The sequence below is a fragment of the Zootermopsis nevadensis genome, unplaced genomic scaffold, assembly GCF_977971745.1.
Source record: "Zootermopsis nevadensis isolate Lab colony 2312 unplaced genomic scaffold, Znev_1.0 Znev_ptg000024l, whole genome shotgun sequence".
Classification (NCBI taxonomy): domain Eukaryota; kingdom Metazoa; phylum Arthropoda; class Insecta; order Blattodea; family Termopsidae; genus Zootermopsis; species Zootermopsis nevadensis.
The window spans coordinates 8943435-8967802 of record NW_028259156.1 but is presented as its reverse complement, the minus strand read 5'-3'; the positions used below and the strand labels follow the sequence as shown (position 1 = coordinate 8967802).

General features: G+C 38.2%; 1 protein-coding gene across 15 annotated transcripts in view; it reads left to right on the top strand.

The window, feature by feature from the left end:
- LOC110827981 (E3 ubiquitin-protein ligase sina-like) overlaps positions 1–24368 on the top strand; it is a 635101-nt gene that overhangs the window by 377834 nt on the left and 232899 nt on the right. For 13 of the 15 annotated variants that reach the window (XR_015536943.1, XR_015536944.1, XR_015536941.1 and 10 more), the window contains one exon: positions 16305–16366. Coding sequence is in view for 7 of the 15 variants with exons in the window: in XM_087355373.1 (XP_087211499.1) it covers positions 16305–16366 (62 nt within the window). In the remaining 8 variants the exon portion in view is untranslated. Of the gene's footprint in view, positions 1–3949; positions 4105–12054; positions 12209–16304; positions 16367–24368 lie in introns of those variants that run through there. The other 2 variants (XM_087355363.1, XM_087355364.1) reach the window with 2 other exon arrangements.

The window sequence follows — 24368 nt, the reverse complement described above, 5'->3', positions numbered from 1 at the left end:
GTTACTTTAATAATAATATAACTGGGGGGAAAGTGATGTAAGTTGACGAGTAGATGGATAAAGATGGAAATGGTCGTGCTTTGGTTATTAAAGACTCTGTAGTCCTACACGTCTCTTGATGAAGAATAAATCAGAAGCTGAGACTACTTGTCAGGGCTGAGACATGGTATTTATATTTATTTATTTATTTAGTGTTCTGTCTGACGACAGGTCTATATGAACAGGATCCTTCCATCTTTTTCTCGGACTGGGACCTGTTCATATACGTTCTTGGCAGATGATCCAGAAGTAGTTTGCCATTGCCTTCTTCTGTGTGTGAATGGAGTAATTGTTGGGATGCCACGGAGAAACCGGTGAATGCCCCGGAGGAAAACTCCGTGTTGCCTAGACCACGGCCTTGCCCAACACAAGTTATAAATTCGGGCACCGCCGGGAATCGAACCCGAGACCCCAGGATCACAAGGCCAGCGTTCAGGTACAGCACAGGAAAATTGGTGTTGCAACAGCATTTGAAACGCGAGGCAAAATTCAACGTTGCCATGTGTAGCAAAAGCCAAAATTCGCTTCCCAAAAAATGGACATTCCGTTGGGTTCTCACAACGATACTACCAGAGAAATTATCGTTGAAGGTAGAAGCAGTATTATATCGCATTGTTATTCTCTTCAGTGTTGTTTCTTTACGATTTTAAGTTGTTTAATACTACCGTAGTATATGAGCCGGGATAGCTCAGTCAGTATAGTGACTAGCTACGGGCTGGACGACCGGGGTTCGATCCCCGACGGGGGCAGAGGATATTTTCCTCTAGCCTCTGCGTCCAGACCGGCTCTGGGGCCCACCCAGCCTCCTCTACAATGGGTACCGGGGTCCTTTACCGGGGGTAAAGCCGGCCAGGGCGTGATGCTGACCACTCACCCCCATCTAGTGCCGAGGTCAAGGAAGAGAGGAGCTATACCTCCACTCCCCCCAAACGCCTATTTGGCGTATAGTGGGACAAACTTTACTTTACTACCGTAGTATGTACTTCGGAGGAGTAGGTCTGGCAACAAAGCGCAAGCTTTAATTGCTTTGACCATGGCGAAAATATGAATGCATGTATGTAATATTCACTTCTAATGTGCATTTTTAACCATGCACTGCAAGCGTTCTTTGAAGTGATCATTCTGAGATTCACAATCATATTGTTAGCATATAATTATGTAGAGTGTCTAAATAGTCGTTACATTAAACAAGAAATATGGTATTCGCAGATTTCTCAGTGGACTTATTTAAAAAAGGACAGGAGGGATGGAAAAATACATGGGCACTGCTCAGTCAAGAGTAGTATACTTGTACCTGTTATGTAAATTTGTGTCCTGTCATTTTCACCCCAAAATACATCGGAATTAACAGCATCATTTACCATGTAATATTTCCACACAGAATAGTTTGCTCTGTGTTAACGAACACGAGCCTAAAACAGATACGTTTTCAAACCCTGTGCAGCTACGTTGTGTAAGTTTCGTACACTGTTTAATCGAGTAAGTAACAACCTGCTCGAGGGCCCAATTAATTCCAGCTTTTGATACAGAAAACTCGTTCAGACGTGGATAACCTAACCTGTATCCTATGATAAGTGTATTATATACAAAAACTCGGTTTTTCCTGTCCCTCGAGGCAAATGCCACTATAGTACCTTAAATTAGGCCAGACCACTTTCTTCCATGTAATTTCCCTTTCATTATTCATTCTGTTATTCCACGATACATAGTCTGAGCTACTGAAAGCGTCTTTAAATAAACCACAAGTAAATACGAAGATCGTACTTTAACATTCATTTCCTTGTCGTCTCTTTTCATCAAAGAGAATACGAAGACTCGAAATGATTTTCGTTTTGATGAACTGTGTAGCTGGCTGTGTAAGCTTGGGCATATCTCATAGTTCAAATGTGATTGATATCCTTCTGTATGAAACAAAACAGACATGAGGCATGTTGCCCGCAGTATAGTAAACATTTTGAAATTTAACATTTCCAGCGTGTTTACACACAAACATAGCTTTGAGCGAACAGAGGGGCAGCTCACTTTACGTTATATCAGCTTGGGATCTGATTGGTTGTTGTTGCCAATGGTGGATTTTGTATTATATAACATCTGCTCTCTTGGTACACGTGATAAGCGAAGAGCTAGTCTCTCGATGTCTCTAGTATTCTCGGGAAATGCAAATTCTTTTGTTGTGGGTGTGAAATTTAAAGGAAGATTACATCGTATTTATTTATGCAGAAATGTTATTTTTCTAGTAGGTAATGGCAGGCAATGTTACATGAATACTTGTGACTAGACATTTCAAGATATGGTAAAACCTGCCTAAAGTGGTACCTGAATTAAACGGAGCTTCTTTATATATATATATATATATATATATATATATATAGAGAGAGAGAGAGAGAGAGAGAGAGAGAGAGAGAGAGTTGCCATTGTGCATTAACACATTTACCCTTTACACTAACCCAGAGGTTCCCAAATTTTTATACCTTGCGCCCCCTTAAAACATTTCATAAATTTCACGTCCCCCTTCCAGAACAAGTGCAATAAAACCGCTTTTTCATAAAATTTAGCTATGAGTACACATTTGTTTATAATTTAGTATATATTATTCAATGCATTTAAGTTAAAAAACTGTAATAAAATGTACGTTTCATATCTAGATTAGTGGGATGGATGTGATTGCTTCTGTGAACATATTTACCGTTTACTACTTAAAACCGTCGATTCTCTACGAGTCTGAATTCTACAGCACTGTAAGACAACTAAACTGCCTCGTCCAAGCGAAGGATACAAAAATGTTTCTCTATATTTCGTTAAAAAAGTTTTTCATACAAGCAACACGCCCCCCCCTCCAGAGAACCACTCCCGACCCCCAGGGGGGCGCGCCCTACAATTTGGGAACCTCTGCACTAACCTAATCCTGCAATTCTCATAGCTTCGCTCTGAAATACAGTTCAATGTACACACATTATAGGGTTACCGAGCTTCGGGTTCGAATATTAACAATTATTTAATAAAGCCCAGTTATGATATTTTCAAGAACGAAATAGCGCTGTAATTACACACAAAACATGAGTTTTAATTCGACATACGATTCACAAATTTGATCCGGAAATTTGGTTAACATGTTTTCATGGGCTCAGTAACCGCGCACACCCATTATACAATACACCGTTCTTCAGAAGACTTGAGTGGTCGTTTTAACGATGATGAAGTTGGCTGTTTTCTTGCTTGAAGCGCCATGTAGTCTTGTAGAAAGTTGCCTACTTATGCAGGCAGCCAGCACCTGTAAAACGTCGGAAAATTACTGCCGGACTACACGGCCTTCCAACTCAGAAGATAGCCATTTTCATGTTCTCTGCCTTGAGAACCTGGAATTCTAAATAACCATGATCGTTCGTATCTATCGCCAGTTTATTTCTTTGGTAATTTGACGAAACCGTTTTAAGTGCTTAGGTTATATAGCATCGAATGAGCTGGATACAAGATTATCAAGTACTAGCACTTCAGGATTTGAAAGGATTCAGTCCTGTTCTGTTTTAAGATATTCGATTAAATTATTCTTCATATTCGACGAAAAAGCTGTGGAAAATTACCAAAACGTTGTGTGTGCCCTTTTACATTCCGTAATTTTGTTTAGTGTATGTCTGGGCTCTTGTGAATACGACAATAAATCTTTCAGATTCCGTGTAAGGCGAAAATTTTCTTGACTATGTGAGCGACTAGTATCTTTACGTGAAGGGCTCTGATCCATGCAGTTACTAGTTCTGTCTTTATTATTCATTTGTTTTAATTTTTTATAAACGGCTGTGACGTTACCTTTGTACCACCCCTATCCAAACCTTACCTTTCTCCCATCAGAGTGCGCCCTGGTCTTCTTTTGTTTTCCTGTGTCATACGGGGACCACTGTGAGTCTATGCCCGGTGGTCTGATGCTTCTCATCTATTCCATTTCTTTTGGTCAAATTTGGGTTTGTTTTTTGACTTAGAAAGTGTATCGGATAGCTAACACAGGTTCCCGGGACTGGTTTGCTGTTCCATAATTATTTTTTTGAGTGTCATTAGTTTGCGTTTTTATAGGTAAGTGTGTTTGGTTTGTATTCTGCTAATAAATAATAGTCTGATTTTGGTCAATAAATGATAAGTTTTGTTAAAGTTCTCGACCAGTGTGCGTCTTCTGGTAAATATACAATATCGCCGTCTAATTAACGCGGATATAGTAACACACGTTTGATAAACATTACCAAACTAAACATCGTATATTAATGAAGAAACGTAGGGCAATGTTGTTGCGTAATCTCTAAAAGATCCTTCATTGGAATGCGGAAACGTGACTGCTGGATCAAGAAGTGTGCAGTGAACATCGATGGTGAGCATTTAGGTATTGCTTTAGGTTTACCGTTGATGAAGAGGTACTTACAATTAGATTCCCTTGCCCATTATATTTCCTTAGTTCGCGTGTATCAATCCCTAAGTTTGTGTCCCACATTCTTTAGGCTGTAGGATGAAGTTGTGGACACAGTAATTTAAAATATTTTGTTCGTTGAACAATTAGTGATAAAGCTCTTAATGTGCTTCGAATTATCATTCACTGCCAACATGCGTAGGTAATCTGTCATTTAAGGAGCAAAAACTCAGAAGACATAGATCTACAAGTTTTCCTAAGTTTTATAATTTTATATTGCGATGATGGTGCATATATTTAATGAAAACTTTAAAATGTGTGGCTTTAGAATAAATGCATAATATCTCCAGAAACGTCTATTACGTTTTGCTTAATAAATTTTCACGTGACTGGAATTAACACAGCAGCAACTGTAATGAGTTCTAAGCTGACATGGTAATAAAGTGTCAGACACACGCACGTTATAGTGTGTACATTGAAATGAGATATTGATTTCATATTCCGCTACGAACTTACATAAGTACCACTGTTGTACAATCGCGTTAATGAAATAACATCTTGCATGTTTTGTACTTTATAAGCAAAATATAGCAATTTCGAATATGTTACCTCGCATTTCTTCAGAGAAATAACTCTTACTGCATTGGTGGCTTTCATTAATTAAGTCCATGGAAATATTCTTACTTGAGAAGCTAATATTTGTGGAAGCATTAATAGTTTAAGCAAAATACAGGTCTGTACTGCAAAATCCATATACAGAATGCCCCGAAAATATGTTTACACAGGAGCAACTTCGATGACCGCTTGTCAGTCAGTTGGTCATCGCTTTAAACTGTCACGAAATTAAGGCTGGCATTTTGAACATCCACACTAGAATCTTTAGTACATTAAGTGCCATTGCTGACGTGTGTATTGATTCATTTAATTAAAATGTCTTTATTTAATTCTCTGAATGTGTGCATACATCTTTTGGGGACACCTGTATTTGCCATGCTGTTATGACTAGATGATGCTCCTAGTTTTATTACAGTTTCTTCGTCTGGGCGCTAAAACCAATCTTTCCGTTGAGGAGGCTTTATAAATCTGCATAAAACAGCAAAACCCCTTCATGAGAGATTAGTCACAGTATTATTACCATCACTAGATAAAATAAAACATCGCAAATAAACTTATGTTCCGGGCCGGATTCAAACCCGTAATCTAAGCTTTTTAAATGATGCTTTTGCTTATTTTGTGACAGACCACACAGTTGTTCCGATCAAAGACTTCTACTATTTTAGCAAAAATTTTACTTACGACGTAAATATTATGATGCTATCAGGCAGACTTTATTAAACTAAAAGTGTCATAAATGCAAGTCCTTAAGGCAGGATAAGAGTTGAAGTCTGAAGCTTGAAACTGTAAAAGGGGATATGCTAAGAGTAAATATGGAGATCGTAAATTTTTATCTTCATCGTTTGACGATCATTTGATGGTTCAAACGAGCTGTGACGAATATGGCAAGCGTATCGAACCTTCGCTGTATATTTTGTTTCACACCCTTCTATCACACAACAAAACTATCAGAACATCATTTATTTGATGATCTACTTAATTCCGGCTTTAGGAAGTGCAGTTTCACCAAGATACTAGCTGCCCAATGTTGACGTGAAGTAGAAGACTGTACGAGGTTGTATAGAATCTGTAATGGAGAAGTCAGAATTGAATTATAAATATTTTTAAAGAAAATCGCACTGTGTCATTTTGTTGTAATGGAGCATGTACAGCGACTGGATTATAAGCTTCACTGAATTACAAACGCAACAGACAAACAAGTTACGCGATTCCAAGAAAAATATGGCGTATGAATGTAAGTAGGTAGAGGCCAGTTATGTTAACCGTGAAGTACACAAAAATTATGTCAGGGATCTTAGAAGTAGAGATTGGTTGATACTGGGATGTTGGACGAATAGATACTACAGGTGTATGAGATCAGTGAATCCCATATTAAATGAGAGGAAACTTAAATCGAAAATGAATCAGTCGAAGAAACGTTCCTTACTATTAATTGTAAGTATAATATCTAAGTTGCATTAATGCATCGCGGTTAATTGTGGAATAGAAATATTGATATTTATGAAAAGTGGGTAATATTTTATGCATGTTGCTTGGTAAAAACATTAGTTTCTTTGATAACAAAAACATTGTAATAAGTATAAAATTTTGGTCTTACTTTAAGAAACTTGCATTCCTGTGTTTTTAAGGCGTTTCTCTTTTTCGCGATAAAACTGATAGAATTACATGCTGTTTGCCAGGATTGTTGCTTGTGAAATAGGGCATTAGACACCCTACAAGATTTATCATTCACAATTATCTTGTCATGAAACCAGTGCAGTTGAAAAAAAGTCGCTAACTAAATGATTAAAAAACATTTCGCATGTGCGAAATCGTAAATATTATAAGAAAAGACTTGAGTAATTGTGAAATATTATAATAATAGTTTCTCTTCTCTTACAACTAAACACTGAAGATGCGGGAGGCAGAAATATTCCCTTTAAATAGCATTTACCATATAACGTTATTTTTAATAGTAATTTCGCGTGAAGAATTTTGCTGCACATAATTTCCCACACTAAATTCTCATCACAAAGTTTGTGTTACACAGTACGAGACAACCTTTTCGTAATATTTGTCTGTCGTGTGCGTATTTGATGTTATCTGTCGAACAGCTGTTATTACAGTCATTCTTAATCATTTCCCATATTCGTGGATTAACTTAAAACAAATAGTATATGTGTTAAATTATTAAAACAATGCATTTGATTTCTTTCCCACGTATTTAAGCCTTGTTTATTTTAGGTAAAATATATCAAAATTAACTGTTATGCTTTTTAAATCTTGGCTTTATTATCGATTCAAGCCGTTTATTCCAATGTAGTTACAAATGTAGTTTATTGTCCCTAATTACATGAGATTACAGAAGTGGTGTTTTATGTTTTATGACTTCTAGTTGCATTCACATACGTGTGGCTCAGAGCATCAGAACACAGTAAAATATCCATGTGTATGATATAAAGCCTTTTTGCCAAATTAATGACTATGGAAACAGAGAATTCTTTCGATGATCGTAAATAGTTAATGTACCAAAATTCTTCACGTGAAAAATTTAACGAAGATAAAAACGAGATCATTTCATTAGTGATTCATATTATGACGAAAAAATTTGGTCGATTCCTATACTCTTCTATTAAATACAAACTGGTAGTAATCAAATATTGATTTATCAGTCCTTTGATGTCAGTTTGACTTGAGTAATTTATATATTAAAGACTATATAGCCTTTAATGTAGTTTGTGCAGTTAAGTCCGTTCTGTAATTAAGTATCATGTAACGCACTCAGTTGAGTAATGGCTTCTTATTTCATTTCAATAGTCAGTTCCATGCGGAATTTTTTCGAACTCACTCATGTCTGTTCACTTATGCCCATCTCGTTTTATGTGCTTTACCGGTCTATTAAAATCAATTTCGCATCTACTGGAATCGATTCGGCTTTCTTCATATAGCCTAGAGTGAATAAAATATAGGTAATTTAGTTATTACATTTGACTACTGAGAGTTTAAAGAGTTGTAATAAATACATAAATCATTGTGATGTTATCCCTGCTAGAAATCTTGTAACTACTGTCATATTTATTTCGAAGAAAGAAAATTGCGTATATTACATAAAATATTATTTTTATTAATTGGCTCAATAATTTTATTTATTTGTGTTCTAATGTTCATTTTAATTTTATGAGCAGGAATAAGTACTGAAGATGAATGTCTTCTGGTTTGTTGCCCCATGCAGTCGGAGGTTCACCAACATTTCAGATAATGGAGGTATTATACACGTCTAAAACGTAGGTAAACGTTTAGCAGACTGCACATCGCAAGAATACAGAAGTAATTTTCATACTCACCGCCGTGAGAAAATCAAATCTTACAATAATAAGAACTATTCTGAGCAACATTCGTTTTATTTCATACTCATAAAAAATTCGTGCAATAACAAGTAATTTACTAGGTCTACTACAGAGCCACTTGTCATCTAGTTAAGTGGTAATAAACCTGGGGTACGCGTACCCCCGGGGGTATGCGAAGACATCTTAGGGGGCACGTGAAATTTAAAAACAATTTTTATTTTATGATAAACACTGTATAATCAGTAATGTAACTTATTTAATTTATTTTAGATGTAGATTATATACTATGTATAACTTGAATTATACACCAACAACTTTGGGGGTACAAATTTGAAGAGGATTTATATCTGGGGGTACGCGAACAAAAAAGGTTGAATACCACTGGTCTAGTTCATATTCTGACACATAGTCTAGTTAAGCTACTGACTTTATCACCGACCAATTTATGAATTCATTTTTTTACTAATTCTCTTTAATGACGTTATATCTGATTGATTGACTAAGTGGTTGTTCATTAATCAGTTATTTAAATGAATGACAAATAAATGAAAGGTGAAGCCCTCCGTGGAGTGTGAATAACTTTTCGTGGATGAATGTAGTTTGCAGAACACCTTTCTAAATTATCATCCATACAATTAAAATAGTCTCTCCTAAGTTTTCACTTAAAATTGTGATGAAAATATTTTAACATTTCGGTCCAATCTGAAGTAGTGGTAGGTGTATTATATCCTTGATAAAAGCAATCTATCAGTCTGGCGTCATGGTAGACCACATTGTGATTACACCGAACTGGCCTGCGGTGAAATAATTCTGTTTCTGACATGCGTATAGAATGCACTGCAATCCATTCTCGTTTCGTTTGTTGTTTTATACTCGGTTACATAAATACTATGTTTTGTTACATGTTATACAATGGTCCGGACATAACAGATAGTCAACGATTACACAAATGCAAATCCCCCCCCTCACCACATCCTACATGTTGTCATCATGTATGGGTACAAATGCTCTTCTAGATTATTCCAGTGTGAAAGAGAAGATTATTCTTAATTCGGCGCGGACATGATTTTCAAATTACACTATATTCTGTTGGGTGAACCAAACCTGTATTAATAACCTGTCGTCAGAATAAAATGACCTCATGACTCTGGTGCTACTGTGTTCTAGGAAGTAGTATGGAACTTTACTAAATATTAACTGCAGGCTGAATTTATGGATGGCGAAATATGTACCATTCTTAATGTTCTGCTGAAATAAACTATTTTATGTTGGGAATAATGCGTAAATAACGCACCGTAAACGTCAATCTCGTATCAAAGCTGACAAGTTAACATTTTCGGTACGAAATATAACACATATTTGTACACATTTTGATATGTCATTTATTGACTACCTTCGTCTACATAAAATGTAAAATTATGTATCATTTGACAATTTAGAATCCTGTCCTTTTGCGACAGGAGTCTAATGTACAAATTCTGCTTTCTGATATAAGCCTTGAGGAATCTTGAGGATTTTTTAACGCTTCGGCAGGAATTGTTATTACCGTCTTCAGAGTGAAAATGGCAAAGGCAGTGTTTGCTGAAATGTTGGAAAAACATTAAAGATTCGGAGATGCTTATCACCGAAATCTGAAGTTATGAAACCAATTATATGTCAACTTCACGTTCTTAATATTTTCGGGAGAACAAAATTCAAGACAGAAAGTCGCCATTACAGATTAATGACACCGTTGTATTCTTGAAGGTGACTGCAGAAGATAAAGTCTTTCCACAAAGAACATAAATCGTGGTGGAGGGATTGCACCTTCCTCGAATGCTGTCTTGATATATGTTACTCTGTGAAACATACCAAAGTTTTAAAGATTTGGTCTCCAAGTATCGTGCTGCAGCATCTGACGGAAATCGCACCTCATTTTGTTCTACTTCGAGCCTACGCAGCCATCCCCATAGCAACCAATCAGACTACAGATTGTGCAATATATTAAGAAGTCACAGTCAGTTGAACACTCCATTGTATAGGGTTTCCGTCTTTTGTCTTGAAAGAATTCTGAAAACTTCGTGAAGTTTGTTTTCACGACTTTTTCACATTAGTGTCCATAACGTCAAAGAGAGAACTCTCCAATCCTTTAGAATCGCTTTAATGTAAAAAACCCAGTAAAATATACACATCGTTAATAAGATCTGTCCCGTTTCATACATTATAAACAACTAGAGCAGAGCGCTCCATTCGGAGCTCCTGGGGGGGGGGGGGAGTGGTCAAGTTCTTAAAACGCAACTAACCCCCCCTTCGGGGAGGTTGGTTGAGTTTTAAAATCTTGAGTAAGAAAATAAACTAACCCCCCCGAATGGAGGGTTAAAACACTTGATCAACCCCCTATTCGGGGGGGTTGGTTGAGTTTTAAAATCTTGAGTAAGAAAATAAACTAACCCCCCCGAATGGAGGGTTAAAACACTTGACTTAGTGTCTTACTCAAGTCATTTGTTAAGGCATTTGTTTACTCGGCATTGTTGTGTTGGTACAAGAATGCCGAGTAAACAAATGTAATGTAACATTGTTTGATGACGTCATTTCTTGACTACAAATAGGTTGGCTACAAATAGGTTGACGACGACGACAAATCACGAATTTTTATAGTAAGAAGATGCTTATTGACGATGTGGACACTTCTTGACAAAACACAAGTCATCAAGCTTTTTTACAGGTTGTTATATTTAAATAATACTGAGAACTGACATGTTAATATATAAAATACTGTACCAGCCAATACGGCTACAAGTTGCGGATTGTATGAGTAATTTTTTTTATCCGTAATCATAATACGTTAATGAATTGGTTCGGCGTCGGCTTGTTCCATGCTCGCTTGGCGTTAATATTTACGATTTCGGTCCGGTGCATTTGACACTCCTCTCTTCGCCCCCCGTCCCGCAGGAGGATAGGGGCTGGAGGGTTGTTTTTAATAGGCAATATCCTAGTGTTCATTTTATTACCGACATTCCATTAGTGGGAAGGGGAGGGTGATGTTTCGTTTCGATTATATTTCACAGTTTTCACCACGGTAATTCTGCTACTGTTATCCGCGCAGGCCTTTCCGGCTCAAGAGGGATACATGGGGTAGGTTTCTCGTTCGATTGCACAGTGTAATCGAACACTTGTGATTATTTTATTGACACAGATCATGTTTTGGTTTAATAATAAAAAGCCTACCCCGCATCAGTATGGGGAGGCTATGAACATGCGTATGTCATAGGTGTGGTTCATTTGTTGGTGAAATGATTAATTAATGGTATTTTATAAATGTCTTGTTCATTAAACATGACGAGAGTTCAGTGATATCGTGTAAGTTATTCACGACGTGTGGCATTATAAAACAGATGTACATGTTTTAATAATTGTCTTGAATGAACTTCAGCGAAAGTAGAGCTACGTCCCTGTAAATTAAGAAAAAATTCTTTCCTACATTATACAGAATATTCTATTTAGTACGCATCTCAAACTACTACACAGGAACCGCTTCACGCACAAAACGATAAAATCAGTTAAATTTTGTTAGCCATATTCTGTTGTTGCAACTGAAGTATGGCGTGAAATAAGTATTGCCAAAATTTCAGCTGTCTTATTGCTCCATGATAATTTGTCACAGAACAACACTTCCTGTGTTACCAATCAGTACTTCCTTTTCAGGATATGCGTTGCTAAATGCTTCACTAGCAGCATCAGACGATTTCAGTGCGAAATAGTGTTCGAGAACTAACACGCGTCCTGATCGTCAACACACCGTGTTCCCACCTGCACAGCTTCTGCGCAGCTGTAAATCTGTAACCTTGACTGGAGTGAAGTACGTAAGCCGAGAGAGTCTAGTTGTACGTTAGTGGCCATGTTTATGTGCATACGTTATAACTATCTTCTGTAGGATTAAAATGGTAACCATTTTAATATAGTATAAAAACGTAATTACAAAGAAACGTCAGTTGCTAATTTATGTCATTTTCAGTCTGTATACGTTTATGATGAAAGTTATCACTTTATAATAAGGGACCTTTGCAGGCTGCATTTTTTGAGGTTATGTTTCTCTAATCGGTCCCTCGTCTTGATCTTCCCTTCCCTTGTGTCTTGTATATCCTATTCAAGCGTATGCGTAGGTATCTCTAATGTTCTCTTTTTCAGGTATTCAAACTAATATTTTATAATGCGTTTTATATTCGTTTGCAGTAATGATTAGAATTTTTTGCTATATACTGTTAGTGAAAGTACACATGAAATAAACTAAATAGTGTACAGCGTATTGTACTATGCGTCATGTCGCTTGAACCAGTTCTGATGGAGAATAATGCAACGCTGTCAAATACGTATTCATAATCTTTTGATATATCGAGACAACCATCCAGCAGTATCGTAAAGCCATAGTTGAATATTGAAATTTACTGCTTAACGTTCCGACATTTCACTTGTTTTAATGAATAAAATATGTTTTGAAATCTGTCTTCACGTATCAGAAATATGTTTTATTGTGTACTCCAATTGCTGGTGTAGCCATGACGGAGTTTCAGGAACACAGCAACAATTTTGTTTGTATGCATGATTTTATATATCATTACACTGCATGGTATGCAATCTTTTAAGATTACTCTAAACCCGGGAAGGATCTATTTCTGTTAAAAACTTTGACCAATATTTAACTGCATTCAGAAAATAGTTTACATATTCGCAGCTACCCTCCATATCGGGAGACAGAGTCTTCCATGTTCAACCTGAATACGCGTTAAGTTCTGGTGAGGTGAGATCCAACGAACGTCAACCATAAGAGACCGAAATTAAAGTATTATATGAAATGAAATGCTGCTTTCGGTATAGGATGCGTCTCCGACGTTTTGGAGACTACACGTTTCTCCATCGTTTCTGACATCGAAATTTTATTTCGTATCGATGCAGATGATCGATTCAGAATACTGCTTTGCACCAGCCGTGAAATTTTCAGATCTTTAATTCAACGACAAGACATTTGATGGAACCGAAAAGAATATTAAAATTTTTGCTTTATTTTGATGACTCTTCGTTTAACTATCCTGTATCAACTACATATTTTATAGTGTCACATGAGAATGAGGAAAAAATTATAGAATACCGTATTGAGATGGTGGCTTGTTTTGTGGTATGCTTTGGTAATGAATTTCCACTTGAATCATGTATCTATCATGGAACACAGTTCACATTTGAAAGATTCCAAATTTCATACTTGCGGCAGCTGTTGAGTAAATGAATTTTCTAAGTTCGTCATGAGAGTAGGTAGAAAACCCTTTTTTCGAAAATATACCCGTGATAAGTCACAGCATACCTGGCGGTTCTTGGTTTTTCTGTACGTCACTTCCCACACATTCTGTTCAATACGTGGTCACTTGGACAACGTGCTTCGTTCAAGTGTGGACATCATCAGGTTGATTTCTCTGCCTTCATGTCATTACGCTAAGGATATGCCACCGAGTCCCAGAAATAATGATAAATTTTATATCAAAACATTCGAAATGACTTGAAATAATCAAAAGTTAAAATAATAATTAAAAATGTTTTTAGAATAGCTAGGCGTGTTTTCTCTGAGTTGTATGTGTTGTGCTCCGTCGTTGTAGAATGACCCCTGACAGTCCCAACCCTCAAGCTCTCTCTAACTTTCTCTAGACAATTTCACTACTATTGAGTTCCCTCAAATGCCTATAATTAAGGCGACTTAACGGAAACTGTTCCATTCTTCGACCAAAGTGAATGGTAAATCCAGGTGACGACTGGCTAAATGGAAACCCATTGTGCGTGTCTTTGTTCTGCTTCGTAAGGAGAAAATTGCCTTGAACGTTTTATCACAAAGTACAAAACTGTTCCTAGCAAACACTTTCATCAGGTACACAGGTACATTGTTGTATGAAAGTCTAATAATAGTCCTTATAGAACTTCGAGACTGGTGGATAATGCAAAAACGTAGACTGTTATTAAAATAATACATATTCCTTGACATGTCCGCATGTCTATCAATCCGTGTAGAACTTCTTGGAAATGTCGTTTTGCATGAAATGTTTGTTTTCAAACATATATTATGCTATTGCATATAATTACAAAATTACGTGTGAGCGGCACGAATACAGTCGTAGAAAGGTTATTGGACATATCAGAACAGGACTTAAAAAGGTTCTCACACAGACATAACAGTGTCACAGTGCCCACGTTAATATTAATTAACTTCGTATTACCAAGGTAGCAAAACACAGCCATGTAGTGCAATGCCGGTCGATACCATTATCTTCCGATTTACACTACAATATCCCTATAGTTTTTACAGCAAAAATATTCTGGGCCTATGCATTTATCTGCTTCATGCAGACACATTTCATACCCATTTACTTCCGTGGATTTGATTGGCTTAATTATGTTTTATGAAGTTTAGGCCGTGCAAATTATGAAGCTCTAAATAAACATTTTTCTGAAGATTTCCGTCTTCTGGGTTGTTGCGCTGTGTAGTCTGGTCGATGTTAACCAACTGCCTCCGTCATCAGGGCGATATCGCCCTGATGACGGAGGCAGTATGACCTCTGAAACGTTGGTTAACATCGACCAGACTACACAACGCAAGAACCCAGAAGACAGAAATCTTCATCCTCACCGCTGTGTCGCCCTGATGATGGAGGCAGTATGACCTCTGAAATGTTGGTAAACATCGACCAGACTACACAGCGCAACAACCCAGAAGACAGAAATCTTCATACTCACTGCCCTGATGACGGAGGCAGTATGACCTCTGAAACGTTGGTTAACATCGACCAGACTACACAGCGCAACAACCCAAAAGACAGAAATCTTCATACTCATCGCCCTGATGATGGAGGCAGTATGACCTCTGAAACGTTGGTTGACATCGACCAGACTACACAGCGCAACAACCCAGAAGACAGAAATCCTACTACTCACCGCCCCGATAATGGAGGCAGTATGACCTCTGAAGCGTTGGTTAACATCGACCAGACTACACAACGCAACAATCCAGAAGACGGAAATCTTCATACTCACTGCCCTGATGACGGAGACAGTATGACCCCTGAAACGTTGGTTAACATCGACCAGACTACACAGCGCAACAAACCAGAAGACGGAAATCTTCATACTCATCGCCCTGATGACGGAGGCAGTATGACCTCTGAAACGTTGGTTAACATCGACCAGACTACACAGCGCAACAACCCAGAAGACGGAAATCTTCATACTCATCGCCCTGATGACGGAGGCAGTATGACCTCTGACACGTTGGTTAACATCGACCAGACTACACAGCGCAACAACCCAGACGACAGAAATCTTCATACTCATCGCCCTGATGACGGAGGCAGTATGACCTCTGAAACGTTGGTTAACATCGACCAGACTACACAGCGCAACAACCCAGAAGACGGAAATCTTCATACTCACTGCCCTGATGACGGAGGCAGTATGACCTCAGAAACCTCGGAAATCTTCATACTCACCGCCGTGAAAACCTCAAATCCTAAACATTTTTTCTCTATTTTTGTACTCTCTACTTACCTCAAATATTCTCCTCAACACTGCGTTCTTAAATACCCTCAACTGGTGTTCCCTTAAGGGGTGGGTATAATTACAAGTTTCACACCCATAGGAAAAACAGTTAAAGTATATTTGTGTATGTTTTATTCATGGTATGATTCAGAATAGTAGTCATTGACGGGCTGTTATCAGCAGGTTAATGAACCTTCAAGTTCATGAAAAGGCTTTGAATTTTTTGATTAGCTGAGCAACTATTACCTTCTTCAAGCACGTGGAGGTTGTGAATTATTTTGCTTAGCCACTTAGTTTGATTTTAAAAGAAAGAAATTTGTCTATACAAAATTAAAACAGCTCCAAGAATATTATTACACATGTCTCTTATTTTCTTTTAACAGCTTTCGCCCCAGATTGATACTGCCTTCTCCCCTTTGCTGTTGGCAGCCATATCGTCTATTCGGTGAGTATGGAATCGCTATTGAAAGAATAGAAATATATATACTACTTACTTGCCGTTTAACTTAAGAGGATTAATGGCGTTTAATTTAAGCGCATGAAATATATGATGCTAAGAGCAGAATATTCGGTTTCACAAGTGTGAATTGTAATAGTGCGTGAAACTGTACTCCCACTCCCCCATACGCCTGCATGGCGTGGTGCTTGGTTAAGAATTTCAGGGGAGCACTTATCCGTTGTATTCAACGGATTGTCTGTTGTCATATATTTAGTGCTAATCATTGTCGTTTAATGGGAATGCGTTTGTTTGGACTTCTCGAATCTCGTATCTAAGTAGGCCTGAACGGAGTGATGAATGTATGTAATGAATATTAATTCATAATGAAGCCACGGTGGTCTAGCGGTTAGAACGCTGGCCTTGTAATCCTGGAGTCTCGGTTTCGATTCCCGGCGGCGCCCGAATTTATAACTTGTGTTAGGCAACACGGAATTTTCCTCCGGGGGCTTCCCCGGTTTCTCCGTGGCATCCCAACAATTACTCTATTCACACACAGAAGAAGGCAATGGCAAACCACTTCTGGATCATCTGCCAAGAACGTATATGAACAGGTCCCAGTCCGAGAAAAGTAGGGAAGGATCCTGTTCATATGGACCTGTCGTTAGACAGAACACTAAATAAATAAATATATTCGTATGCTGTAGGTTATTTCACACCGACAGTGTGTTTACATAAATGTTCTGCTGTTGTGATGGAGATTAGACCTCATTCATTAAATATTCTTCGGCTTCAAAAGTAATTAAATCATATTGATTTTATCTTGTTAAGGAACGGCGTTTATGTTTAATAGAATTTTAAAGCGTTGTATTGCCTTATAAAACTATTAATATAGAAAAACTCTGTTATTATATGCAGTTTCGGTGAGTGCAATCATTTTATATTCTAACATGTGATATGAAATATTCTGAATGAGATAATAACAATTCACCATAGTTATCTTAGTTTCAAAACTTAATTTAAATTTTGTAATACTTCGCCCAATATTACTACTTCTCCTGCTGTTCCTACATTCGTTACGCAGTGTCAAATATGAGGACGGTATTCTTCCAAATTTAAGATGAATTCTGACTGGCCAAACAGAATTTGGTGTACCACTCTTGAATCTTGGTTAGATTTCAGGTTATCACGTCGGGGATTACAAATATGTTTTCTAGGTTGTTGCGTCGTGTAGTCTAGTAGAAGTACACCGACATATAAAGGTTCCTGCTGCCTTCATCATCAGCGCGATTACGATGCATCCTAGAAGACAGTCTTATTCGCTTTATTTTTGTTTTGTTTGTTTGAATTTTACCTGGGTATTTATACTTTGCAGTGTTTAATAAAACATGTAGAGGCTTCTAGGATATGGGTACCGCATTCATAAACAAAATCAATTGAAACAATTTTGTGACGTAATGCGAAGCGGGTCCTTTTCTTTTCCTTGTTTTGTAAACACAACATCGCTTAACTTTTGATAAAATTGGATATTCCTCCTCCTGCCCGCGTGAACATAATGCTCCTAAATGTACAGGACTTCTGCAGTTACACGACAGCATGTAGTATCCTTTCACACACACAAATCGTCATTTTAGTGAGGATAGAACAAGTTTCAGGCTGAGATAACATTTACGCACCAGAAGAACTCTGTAAGAGAAGATTGCGCGTTACGTAACAGTTAGGTTCAGAAACTTTTTCTTTCCAACGCAAAAGTAATTTTACGTCTCTGATCACTTTCTAGTTAGTCAATACTTGATCATATTATCTTGTTATGACGTGATAACATTCACTGACAGAAGAGATAGCGTCTCTTGGAGGTACATCAAGGTTCTTTACTGTAAAGTCTGAGATACTGAAAAAGCGTTTATAAGTAAAAAAATATAATTTCGTAACTTCAGGTAAAGAAATACATGTATGATAATTATTTTCGTATCAAAGGTACCCATATTTCCGCTATGAATATTCTGAAGGCCAGTCTCCTTTGAAATCTAGTTAAAATTTGAATTATGACATCTCTGAAAATAGTCTGATACAAAGCATTTTATTATTAATGCATCGTCCCTAATTCTTATAGGTACAATAAATTATAATCAGGGAATACATAAGGGGTATGTTTAAATTGCAATTCTATGAATGGGGAAAGAGGAAGGTGTTATCACTGCAGCTGCTTGGATGTGCTGAGGAAAGGTACGAATAACCTCAGTCTACATAGCCGTCGTATGGGCAGAGATTTGAAACCAGGGCCTCCCGAGTATGAAACATGAGTCTTACTCACTCCACTGAGGCAGTAGCGGGTTCTTCTGAACACAAGGGTTCTACAAAAACGCAAATTTTAAGCTCTTTTAGCGACTATCAGCTTTCCGAATAGTATCTTACTCACAGTGTCAGTCATTTGTAAAGACAGATATTTGTACGCCCTTTTAGTGATCGTCCGACCGTCCGTCTCCTGTACAGATATGCTTGTCAGTATTATTGACGCTAATAAACTGACACGAAAATCTATTGAAATCCATGGACTCAGACTTCAATTCGCCGGACAGATTCTAAACCACAACAGAGAGTCCGAAAATGCCACGCTGTTAGGTCAGCGCCCACTTCGATCAACATCAAACAACAGTTGCTGTCAACTTGTGGAGCCTTTATATAAGGAAACCCAGCTATTTCCTGTTCCCAATTTATTCCACCTTGCTTATTGTCATACAAAACCACCGCATGAGGTCTAAATAACAGTAAACTCTTGTAATAAGCAAAGTATAAAGTTCATATTTTACTACTCCATTGCAGATTGTTAATTTACCATAGCACTTCTTTAACTGCCAGCAAGTCATCGTAACCCCCAGGCAATGCAGTTCGCTGTAACAGAGATGGAAAGAGGGCGGGGTTCCAGCACCTTTTAACTGGAAAATTTGGATAGGGGGATAAGCCTTAACAGAAAATAAGGGCAGACAAGAAAAGCTCTATGTTTGTATTGGCATTTAACCGGTTTGAATAAAGACTGTCCTAAATGAGTTTTCTGTGTATTTGCAGATTCAAAGGCCTAAAACGACTGTAGGCGAAAATTTTTCTTCAAATATAAAGAAATGTCAATCAGTACACAAGTTAAAAATTCGATAAACATAAGAAAAAATTTTGGGAACTGGGAAATTAGGATAGAGATTGTGCAGAGTTCGAAGGTTGTAAGTGGATATTTCTTGAACAAATATAGTAGTACGTGTGAACATCAACACTAATCTCGCACACCACTTTACTTTGAATTCCTAAAATCCATGGCATGTAAAATTTGTTCCCGCGACCCTTACGAAACCAAAAAAATATCATCTAGAGCGCTCCGTTGTATTGTTCTTGTTGCCGCTGGTGTGGTGGGACACGCCATATCCCACGTGTATTGCATTTGCATTATAACATTTCAGTCTGTTATTATTGTTACGTAAAACTTGACTTAATTACTGCCTCAGGGATTCGGAGTGTTTCGGACACTTGTACTGCTTTAAGATTCCTGTGGACTTTGTTGAGTTTAGCTGCCGCATTCAGGTCAACTACCACCCAGAGACCGTTGAAAACGGGACGTAGTGTGCGGGAAAGCTAAGTAACTCTTGACCGCAAGAGGTTAATTGCCTGTTGGCAGTCTATAATTTACCAAGCAAGCACAGCCCAGCGTCACTTCCAGCGCGAATTGCTTTCTACAAAGACGGATGGAAAGACATTCAGTGAATACTGATCTGTTACTTTATGGTGACCCTTGGGTTTCAAAGCCAGCGAGGCAGGTCGAGTTTCAACATTTTAACTGTGTGATAGTTCAAGCATAACATCAGTTCTTAGTATGCCGCTCATACAAAGTGTAGGCATAGAAAAACATCGCCCATTTATACCCCGAATACCATTACGTATGTTCCACGTCGTACACTTATAACGCGTGTACTGAAGGTGCCTCTGACGTCGACGTTATGTCCACGTGTATGCATACTAACTAACTAACTAACTAGATGGCTTACCGAACCCGAAGGTTCATCACCGAATTAACCAAAGCCCTCCACCGGACCCTGTCCTGGGCCAACAAAATCCAGTCTCCTTCAACTCCTATCTCCCATAGATCCCGCCTGACATTATCCTCCCATCTACGTCTAGGTCTCCCCAGAGGTCTCTTCCCCTCAGGCTTCCCAAATAGTGGACCCAACCAACTAGATGGCTTACCGAACCCGAAGGTTCATCACCGAATTAACCAAAGCCCTCCACCGGACCCTGTCCTGGGCCAACAAAATCCAGTCTCCTTCAACTCCTATCTCCCACAGATCCCGCACCACGTGTATGCATAATTTAGTTATTCAGATGTCTGAATGAACAACATTAAAATATCGTAATAGTATATGGGTACCGTGTGCAATGCTAATGTAAGTTAGATATTTTCCATCAGGTTCGTAGCTCACAACGTCTGCTACCGTTATTGGAGATCGTCGCATGATCTTCTCCCCACTATTCTTATTTCCCTTCCCCTCTCGCGCGGGCGAATGGTAATCATAAAGTAGGAGATCAGTACCAACAGCGTGGGTCTCTGGCAGGCAGAGACATGTCGTTCGTTGTTCGTGCATCGCCACACCCGGCCCAGCCCATTATTGCTCCCCGTGTCCCTACACACTCGCTGCTTTGACGCCGTCTCTCGCTTGTCACTCCTGACAGTCATCTGCTACAGTGATAGGAAACAAAAGTTTGTATTTAGAGGCGTGTTTCCGCCTCTCAATTTCATCCTGATGCACTCCACGGAGATCGGTCGCTAGTCATTCTTATTCAAGTTATCTGGGTCGCTCGAACACTGGGACTGAAGGGTCTAATAATATAATTCATAATATTTTATATCTGCAATGTCAGATTCAAATAAACATTGCTGTGTGCATTCCAGAAACGCTTGTGAGTGTATGAGAACTGTTTCACCACACTGACATATTCTATTGTTTCCAAAATAGCAGCATATATACAGGAATTTCGTCTATGTTTCCAGGATCCAGTAATTCTCTAGGGAAATTTTAACACTATTCCATCTGAATATATTAAGTCTCTCCAGAACTTCAGCATTTTCGAAGTAACTCGGAATAATCTAAATAGGAGGTATTTAATTGATAAACATGAAGTCAAGAGGTCATCAAATTTGTACTTCCATAAATTAATCGTATACTTCGTAAGAACTGGAGAGAAATAACAGTAGAAATACTTTTTTAAGATCAAAGCCAGGGACAGAATGCACAGGTGATAAGTGTGTTTTACAAATGCTTTCGTCCACAGGCATCGCTGCATTAACGATAGAACAATCATAAAAACAGAATCGGCTGTGTAAGGTAAATCAGTGAAACTTTTTTATAACAGCGGTTTAATATAAAAAGTCAGTTTATTTAATTCTATGTGTTGTCAACACAAGAATAAGAATAACGTTTGTAATATAAATGAATTTTATAATATATCCCATTCAGTCGTAAGATTTGCCTCCAACACGAACATCAGTAATCTTAAAATTATAACAAATTTAACAGCTTAGTGGAGCTGTATGAACGCATTGATTAAGACAGAAATGCGAGTTTGAAGTGAGCGGTGTACAGTTTGTGGACATAAAAAGTAACTTTGATTTGCCGTTGGTAGTAGAGTAGGTAATCGTTGTATTGTTCATACAATTTGGCATTGTGGCAGTGTACGTGGAGACCGGTGTGGAGGCCTGTCAATATGGCATGCCCTGCCCATGCTATGTTCCTCTCTGCCGTCGAAATAACATTACACCCCTTGTACGCACCGTACCAAGCCACGGTGGTCTGGAGGTTAGAACGCTGGACTTGTAATCCTGGGGTCTCGGGTTCGATTCCCGGCGGTGCCCGAATTTATAACTTGTGTTGGGAAAGGCCGTGGTCTAGGCATCACGGAGTTTTCCTCCGGGGGCTTCCCCGGTTTCTCCGTGGCATCCCAACAATTACTCCATTCACACACAGAAGAAGGCAATGGCAAACCACTTCTGGATCATCTGCCAAGAACGTATATGAACAGGTCCCAGTCCGAGAAAAGGATGGAAGGATCCTGTTCATATGGACCTGTCGTCAGACAGAACACTAAATAAAATAATAAATAACGCACCGTACGAGTAGTGTGCTCTTACGGCAATGGAGCGAACACAGCCGTACCGAGCGGAGCCAAATCAAAACCGACGCGAACAACATTATCTGTGGTTTTCAAGCACTATATCTGTCTATCCGCGCTGTAACCACACCCTGGCTGACGAAATGAACCTGCACGGAAATAAGTACAGTGTCATCGCTGTCCGGTAATCACCTCACCAGCGTGACCCTGTATCTTCCCGTTAATGCATATGGGGGCTTGTTTCAGCTGCCGAGCGAGCTAACATTGACAGTGGAATATGTAGTTAGTTGTCACAACAGAGAGAACATTTTAAATATGTTCCAGACATGGTAACGGACCTCCGAGGATATTATTCTGCAATCCCGAAAGTTAACATGATATACCTACCGGCTAAGTAACTTAACTAAAAACGATAATAAGCACGAAGGTTGTGGTCTGTCTTTAAAAGATTTTTTTAATTCATATCTTATCTACACGATAACTTCATATGACAACGCCATAAATATGTAATAGATAAATTTGAATGATAAAAATTATCGTAGAACGTCTGCTTGTACCCGGTACGCATGAAAGTTTATCTTTCGTTTGTCTTCTCCACCGTTTACCGCGCTATGAGATCTTTACTTAGGTATTGCTTGATGGACATAAAATAACTAGGGCAAATTATTATTCTAACCTTGTATTTCATAGCGTGCTGTTAAGCAAGCTTCCAACTTACAGCATAATGATGCTGTAGTTTTCCACAATTTCCGGTACCATACGAAATGAAATTTATTTATTACAGAATAATATGATTTCTCAAATTACAAATCTCAATTAAACATGTGCATGGTGTGGACCCTATAGTTTTATTTACATATTTATTAAAACGTCGTTTGTTTCTACATATGGATTCGAGACAGAAAAACGTTGATGGCGATCTTCTGCATTGTTTCTGAAGTCCTTTCTGCTTCCATTATCAGGGCGATGAACAAGCGACGCGCGTGGAATTAGTTTAATGGATGTAATTACTTACTTACTCTACTTATTCACGACAATGATGGAACCTCAGTGACACTCACACATTCGTATGGAATGTGAATAAATTCAAAGAGAGTCATACGAAATTTTAGTTATTTCATTTTTGTAAACAATCTGAAAGAAACTTTTGTTACTCATTGAAGTTGAATCTCTTGTAACGCGTTCTGTGTTCTGTCCACTGCTAGATAAATGACATAACGTCAGCGGTCAAATGTGCGGTTAATGTATGTGGTTTGCCACAGGTCAACTATCTATTTTTTTCAATCATTTCTGCAACCACAACACAATTTACGAGCACTTGTGACCAATCCACAGGTACCATATCCATTGTATTGAAATTCAAGCTTTTTATTTTTCCAAAGGTTTCTTTGTAAATGACGTACATACCGCATATGCCTCGTTCATATAACTATCACAGCATGACAATTTTTGTAATACGCGTGTTTCATCGAGATAGAAAGAAAGTTACTCTTTCATTTAGTAAATCACTTTATACCAGCAGTTTTGTGCATTTATACACTGCTGTGGAAATCTAGAACCACCAGACAAGTGTATATGAAACAACTACGTTCTGAAATTGCATTCGACAATTTGCTTCTCTCGACAGTGAATTGTAACAGATTTTAAAAATTACGCCCCTACACGACGCTAAATTAACTTATATGTCGGAGAATTAGAAACAGGGGTGAGTGAATAATTGCCAGAGGCTACAATACAGCGAGACTTTCTAATTAAGAGGAATACGAAACATGTTGAATTTAATGAATTTTTTAACTGCACCGTGAAGCATAATTCTTCCTGAGAAGCTGACAGTAGTTCAACTAGACAATAAATTCCATTA